The 7,221-nt window shown below is 44.2% G+C and overlaps 1 protein-coding gene across 3 annotated transcripts; it reads left to right on the top strand.

Annotated features, from left to right (window-relative positions):
* The first annotated feature begins 2,797 nt into the window (after positions 1-2,797).
* Positions 2,798-6,913, top strand: LOC123085712 (transcription factor TGA2.2). Of its 3 annotated transcripts, none has more exons than XM_044507402.1 (10): positions 2,798-3,039; positions 3,475-3,508; positions 3,615-3,806; positions 4,606-4,689; positions 4,776-4,835; positions 5,271-5,348; positions 5,425-5,476; positions 5,627-5,898; positions 6,034-6,279; positions 6,477-6,913. In XM_044507402.1, exons 3-10 carry the CDS (start codon positions 3,741-3,743, stop codon positions 6,621-6,623), a joined length of 1,005 nt encoding a protein of 334 aa, XP_044363337.1. In that variant the 5' UTR covers positions 2,798-3,039; positions 3,475-3,508; positions 3,615-3,740; the 3' UTR covers positions 6,624-6,913. The 3 variants fall into 3 exon arrangements, with proteins under 3 accessions (XP_044363337.1, XP_044363339.1, XP_044363340.1); XM_044507404.1 differs by having other exon boundaries at positions 2,855-3,390; XM_044507405.1 differs by lacking the exons at positions 2,798-3,039; positions 3,475-3,508 and adding an exon at positions 4,062-4,172 and having other exon boundaries at positions 3,755-3,806.
* The last annotated feature ends 308 nt before the right edge of the window (positions 6,914-7,221 follow it).

Raw genomic sequence — 7,221 nt, 5'->3', positions numbered from 1 at the left:
AGGAAAATGACCCTGCTTTTTGTGCCTACAAGCTCGATTATCTAAAGCATATGACCGAGTCGATTGGTTTTTTTTGGAGAAGGCCTTACACAAATGGGTTTTTTCACCTGCTTGGATTGCCCGAGTTATGGCATGTGTCTCCTCCGTAACATATTCGGTGAAGTTCAATGGCAAGATCTTAGAGTCTTTCACCCCATCGAGAGGGCTACGTCAAGGTGACCCGTTGTCCCCTTTCCTTTTCCTATTCATTGCTGATGCATTATCGGCTCTGTTAAATAAAGCGATGAATGAGGATGGTTTTAGAGGGGTGAAGATTTGTAGAAGGGCCCCGGAGATTTCTCATCTACTATTTGCAGATGATTCACTTTTGTTTTTTGAAGCTTCAGAACAACAGGCACACATGGTGAAAGGTTTGTTGAACATCTATGCGTTGGCCACGGGCCAGCTAATTAATCCAGCAAAGTGTTCCATCCTTTTCTCAGAATCCTGCTTACCTGCGGTGGTGGATGAAGTGAAGAGAATTCTGGAAATTGAAGAAGAGGTTTTTGAGCCTAAATACCTTGGTTTGCCGGTGCCTGAAGGTAGAATGAACAAAGGAAAGTTTGAAATGGTACAAGATATATTAAGAAAGAGATTGATTGACTGGAGCAAACAGTATATGTCATCTGGTAATAAGGAAATCCTGATAAAATCAGTTGCCCAGGCGATCCCAGCTTATGTCATGAGTGTTTTTAAAGTACCAGCTTCAGTGTGTGACGAGTTAAAACCCGGCTTATGCGTCAGTACTGGTGGGGTATTGAGAATGGAAAAAACAAGATGGCGTGGCTCAGTTGGGATAAAATGAGGTTACCAAAGTCAATGGGTGGTATGGGGTTCAGAGATATGAGAGCGTTTAACCAGGCGCTTCTTGCTAAGCAAGCTTAGCGTCTCATTGATACTCCAGAAAGTCTATGTGCCAGATTGTTGAAGTCCAAGTACTTTCCCTCAGGCAACCTTTTAGATACGGTTTTCCCTAACCAGGGGTCGGCGGTCTAGAAGGGTATATGACATGGCCTCGAGTTACTAAAGACAGGAGTTATTTGGTGAGTGGGTAATGGTTCAAGTATAAGAACCTGGAGGGATCCATGGATACCGAGAGCATCTTCGTTCAGACCTATAACTCCAAAGCGCACGTCCCGCCTAAATCGAGTCTCTGACTTTTTGGACGGGAATGGTGCATGGAGGATGGATAGGTTGTCACAGCATTTTTGGCAAATGGATGTTGATCACATACTGAAAATAAGAACGTCCCCGAGGCAACGTTGCGATTTTATCTCATGGTTCCCGGAGAAGAATGGAAGATTTTCAGTAAAGAGTGCCTATAAATTGGCTACAAGTGCTCATGATGCTGCCTACGCAGGGGGGTCATCTTCAGACGTACCAAATGGCACAAGATCAATATGGAACTGTGTTTGGAAATCATCGGTGCCACAAAAGATGAAGATAGCGATTTGGAAAGTGGTGGTAGGGGCTTTGCCGACGGCAACATGCAAGAAGTACAGATATGTTTCTAAGCGGTCTAGTTGCCCGCTATGTGGGGTGGAGGAGGAGAATGAGTTCCATGCCTTAATCACATGCGATCATGCACGTACCCTGTGGACACACATGCGGGAAAGGTGGCCTCTCCCTTCGGATAATATTCTGATCAATACTGGCAAGGAATGGCTCCTGAATTTGCTCACGCAATGTTCGGATCAGGTTCGTGACATGGTGATTATGCTGCTGTGGAGGATATGGCAGCTGTCAGCTGCGGAATAACTGCTCACATGGCAAGGAGGTGCCAGTAGCGGCGGCAACAGTGGAGTATCTGGATAGTTACTACAAATCCATTCGGCTCGCTAGTCGCTTACCACGGAAGAAATAATAAAAAGGTAAAATGTCGGTCTCGGAGCAGAAGACCGACACTCAGATCAAACAACCAGCGCCACCATGGCCGGCTCCTAAGACGGGGACCGCCGCGCTCTCTGTTGATGGGTCCTTCCGACAGGAAGATGGGTCAGCAGCAACCGGAATCGTGTTGAGAGATGGATCAGGTACGGTGTTACTAGCGGCTTTACATGTTTAATTGTAATGATGCATTGGAGGCGGAGATCCATGCTATCATGCAGGGTATGGCCTTGGCTATTCAACACACAGTTCTTCCGGTGGTGGTGCAGTCGGACTCGGCGACTGCTCTTTCAATATTGGCGAATGATGATCTCACCAAATCAGTATATGGGCATTTGATACTGGAGATTAAAGACTTGATGATGGAAAGAGAGTTTTTACCTCAGAAATTACATCGGAGTCAGAATAGTGTTGCAGATCGGTTGGCAAACTATAGCCGCACCGAGAGAACCACGGCTGTGTGGGTTCATTCGGTTCCACCATGTATTGAGGACCTTTGACCTCTCGATTGTAACACTGTGACTTTATAATAAAACTTCCTTTTACCGAAAAAAAATAGACGCAGAGGGCTTTTCTAGCTCGCCGACGCGTGCTTCTTCCTTCCCTCCATCGGCTGCTTCTTTCATCCGAAATTGAATGACCCAAAATGTGTTTCAGGCGAGTGATGCTAAACTGTTTACCGAAACGGACGACGAACAGCGATTTATGACGTGCATATGATTTCATGGCTCTTTTCCCCTGTAGAAACGGAGAAAGTCCATATTGGAGTCGTGCTGGAGCGGCCCAGCCCCAGGTGGTAGGAAAGCCAAACGCGGACCTCTCACTCTTCTTACCAAACCCCACCGCTGGCGTAGGCCCAGACCCCACCCGTCAGCCGCCGTGTTTCAGCCCTTTGACTAGAAGCGCACGCACGCCCCTCTCTCTCCCTTCTGACCAACCCGGCCGCCCCCAGTTTCTTCTCCTCTTCTCTCTCCGCGCTGCCGTCCCGACCCCGTCTTCTGCTCCTCCGCTTCACGCGGCGCCGGCCGCCGGCCGGTCTCCTCCAAATCCGTACGCCGAGCGGGCCCTCCCTCCCTTTCGACCTCCTCCCCTGCCGCAGACACTGCCCCCGTGGTAAGTGGAAAGCCCTAATCCTGCTCTCTCCCGCCTGATTCCTTGGCACCACCTCCGATTCCATACAATTGTCGCGTGGGTGCTGCTGATTGGAGCTCGTGAGATGCTTTGAGGTCGGGCTGGAGACGGCTCTTAATTCCGAATTCTTAGGTGTTTCCCGCTGCTTTCGTGCTGGCTGGGTTGTGAGCTGTGGGGGGAAGGTAGGCCGGCCGGCCTAAGCTTAGTTATTGACGCTACGAGCTAGCAAAAATCTGTACTTGCCGCTTCCTTTGCCTTGAATTATCTCCCGTCCCGCTGTTGTCCTGCTGTACTTGTTTACTTTTGGAATTACTTGTGCTACTATAAGGGAAGGTACGATCTGCCAAAGTGCCTAGGCACCTCGAATTTCCTCACCGCACCATGGTAGCTCACTATCTCTTGCGTGCTTCTCTGCAGATCCCGTGCCTACAGATAATTTGACTCTGAAAAAGTAAGATATGTCTGCGCTTAGACTGTTGAATTTGTCACTGCTGGACAGCCTTTACCCGCGATGCTAATATGTATGGATATCTGTTTGCTTTTCTTGTGATGGATAGGTGACGGCTCTGGCCTCGGAGCGATCTGACACCTAAAGGATACAGGCGCCCATATTACCCTGCTTCAACTAAAGGGACAACAAAGCGATTTGTTGTCCCGTTGTTTTGAGCTGGAAAACCCTCGGTATGGCTGATGCTAGTTCGAGGACTGACACATCCATAGTTGTGGACACTGACGATAAGAATCAAAGGGTAAACCTTCTTTTCTCTATCCATTAGGCACCTGCTTTGAGCTTTTGTGAAAGCTAGGCAGAGAATTGGAATTAATGTATGTAATGCGTCGATCCTGAGTTGTGGTGTAAAAGTATAATAACAGGTGAAAACTGGTACTGTATTTGATAAAAGATGTGGCAGACTTCATTTGTATGAAGCGCGCAAGTTTAACTTGGATGGTTTTGATGCCAATACTTGATGCTTCTTTTGCCATGTCCATGTTACCCTCTGCAGATTGTTGTACACATTTGCTCCAGTGCCTAAAGAAACAACACACTTCTTAAATTAGATATCAACTTGCAAAAGTGAACAGGACTACTGCTGCTGCACTATCAGTTTCATCAGATGGGAAATATTCAGTGTGGAGTACATTAAAGTGTGAAATCCATGAATAGCTTGGATACTTTGCCCTTTTTTTGACAAATAGAAGGGCTGTTCATGATAATTTATTATCACCCCCTGCATTTTTAAAAAATACCTGACTAAGCACGCCTCCTATATGTTGGATATGAACAACGTATTAGCTATTAGGTGCTAATAAACGATCTATAATCTCGTTGAGTTGTTACTACATTCCATATGATGAATAAACAAATTCTAAAACCAACCACACAAAACGGAAAATTGTGTCATTCTTTGCTGAAATGCCTGTTAAGTTCTGGTGCCAGTTGAAATTCATAAGATATTATTAATTTAGCTTTTGTTGCTGTTGCATGCCAACCTCTTTTTTTTCCATATGTAGCAGAATTTTCTTATTTTTCTTAACCAAGTTGTGCAGATGGAAAACGGACAAAATGGAGCTATCGTGCCTTCTAATTCATCTGAACCGTCTGACAGGTCCGACAGGCCTATGGACCAAAAGGTGGTACTTTATATTCTACTCTTCTAGAATGTTTTTTATCCCTTAGTAATAAATGGTATTTACACAATGTATTTGCTATTCCATAGGTATTGCGGAGGCTTGCCCAAAATCGCGAGGCAGCACGAAAAAGTCGTCTGAGGAAAAAGGTACCATAACAATGCATCCATCCATGTGTAACGTAGGTAACTTTGTATTATTAATTTACATTGGGGAGCTATTACTGCATGATGGTGCAGTTATGCGGTGATGTCGTGGATGAGCTGTTGAGTGAGTGTATGGTATATGAGCAGTTCTCTAGCACTTTTGATACCACTGAATTTTGCCAAATTCTTGATAGGCATGTTCAGTTACAAAAAAAATTTAGTAAATAATCCAAAGGCGCCCTTGATTCAAACAAATAGCTGGCAATCAGCTAATCACCAAGGGACTTGTTTCTTGATGTATTTGTATCCTTGATAACTGACAGTATATGCATAATATATACATATGCTCTGAATTGTAACTATCGACTTCTTATTTGCCTTCAATTTTGGGTTCATTATTTGTTAAGAGCCATCCTAATGCATCTTATTATTTTTAAGGCGTATGTACAACAACTTGAGAGCAGTAAGCTAAAACTTGCAAGCCTGGAACAAGAACTCCAGAAAGCTCGACAGCAAGTAAGTACCTATTGGCCGATGCTGGCAGTGTCCAGTCGATCTCCCTTTAAATCTGTTATTTCCATGTTGTTTGTAGGGAATCTTCATTTCTAGCTCTGGGGATCAAACTCATGCTATGAGTGGAAATGGTAACTTCTTCCTCTGTCTGCTCACGCCTGCATTTTCATGCTCTGCTAATCAATCATTGGTTAAAAGTTCTCTCAAAAGTACAGAACATGCTTAATTGCTCCCGAGTGTTCATTGGGAATACAACTAAAATAGTAAGCTTGTTTCTGCAGGAGCGATGACATTTGATTTAGAATATACTCGATGGCTAGAGGAGCAAAATAAGCAGATAAATGAGCTGAGGACTGCAGTAAATGCTCATGCAAGTGATAGTGACCTCCGTCTTATTGTAGATGGAATAATGGCACATTATGACGAAATATTCAAGCTGAAGGGCGCTGCTGCAAAGGCTGATGTGTTTCATATACTTTCAGGCATGTGGAAAACACCTGCTGAAAGGTGTTTTTTGTGGCTTGGGGGGTTTCGTTCGTCTGAGCTTTTAAAGGTGCAAAAACTATATACTCAATCTATAAGGAAACCTGCTGACAAATACTTTTGACTAGTTGAATTTCAGGTTCTGTTGTTCGTTTTCATGTATACCTGAAGATACAACATTTCTCATGTTCTTGTAAATTTTCAGCTCCTTGTAAATCAGCTCGAGCCTCTAACAGAGCAGCAGTTGATGGGGTTATCCAGCCTCGAGCAATCCTCACACCAGGCCGAGGATGCACTATCACAAGGAATGGAGGCATTGCAGCAATCTTTGGCTGAAACGTTGGCTGGTTCCCTTGGTCCATCAGGATCTTCAGGAAACGTGGCAAACTACATGGGTCAAATGGCTATGGCTATGGGAAAACTTGGAACCCTTGAGAATTTCCTTCGCCAGGTATTTAAAACTTCTTCTACCTTCTGGTCCTGCAAACATGTAATTTTGTTATTATTGCCTCTAACGTGAAAGGAATGGTTCACCTAATTTTGTTGAGAAGTTACTCAGTACTTCCTAGTCGGTGCAGCTTTTCAGCAAACCGTGAAACATTAGATGCACATAGTTCTGAAGAGTTTTTATTGTTCTATTTGTGCTAGGCTGACAATCTACGGCAACAAACTTTGCATCAAATGCAAAGAATTCTGACAATACGGCAAGCTGCTCGAGCTCTCCTTGCAATACATGACTATTTCTCACGTTTGCGTGCCCTGAGTTCTCTCTGGCTCGCGAGGCCACGGGAGTAAACCATATGCGCCATCTTTTGGCACTTCATGAGCTGATCCTAGAAATGTGGACAAATTGCGACGCATTTGCAGAAGATTGGTGGTTCAGTTCCCTCTGAAAAATATATATTGACACCTTGTGTTCTCATATTGTACTTCGATGTTGTACAAGTAGCCAGGTAGGGGTAAGGCTTGTAACTGTAAGTTCCCATGAATTTATGATTGACATATTGTACAATTGTATTAGCAATAAATAAACGTAGATAAAAGGTGCAAGAGGATCCATTGATTGCACCTGTTGGAAGCAAGAAGCGAAAACAGCATCTTGTGTTTTTTTTTATAGGAGGATTACCCCGGACTTTGCATCAAAATGATGCATGCAACCATATTTTAACCAAAGAACCCACCAAGTATGTGGTACAACACAAGAACTCAAAATGAGTTGAAAAGAAAAGAACATTGCCGCAACCGACTAGATGATTATACACTTATTGGATAACGATCCTGATCGGTTCGCGTGCTACCGTTTCCTAATGGTTGCATCCATAAGCCATATACTCGAGTGACGATCATGCACGGATCTAGCCAGTTGTTCTATAGATGATCTGCAAAAAAAAAA

The sequence above is a fragment of the Triticum aestivum genome, chromosome 4A (genome assembly GCF_018294505.1).
Source record: "Triticum aestivum cultivar Chinese Spring chromosome 4A, IWGSC CS RefSeq v2.1, whole genome shotgun sequence".
NCBI lineage: Eukaryota > Viridiplantae > Streptophyta > Magnoliopsida > Poales > Poaceae > Triticum > Triticum aestivum.
Note: the sequence above shows the minus strand (reverse complement) of the source record. Positions and strands in the feature narration are given on the sequence as shown.

Excerpts from the sequence above, each read along its gene's own strand:
- LOC123085712 (XM_044507402.1), top strand. The coding sequence starts at position 3,741 with ATGGCTGATGCTAGTTCGAGGACTGACACATCCATAGTTGTGGACACT. Across the intron at positions 4,690-4,775 it reads ACAGGCCTATGGACCAAAAG|GTATTGCGGAGGCTTGCCCA; the intron begins GTGGTACTTTAT and ends GCTATTCCATAG. Across the intron at positions 4,836-5,270 it reads AAAGTCGTCTGAGGAAAAAG|GCGTATGTACAACAACTTGA; the intron begins GTACCATAACAA and ends ATTATTTTTAAG.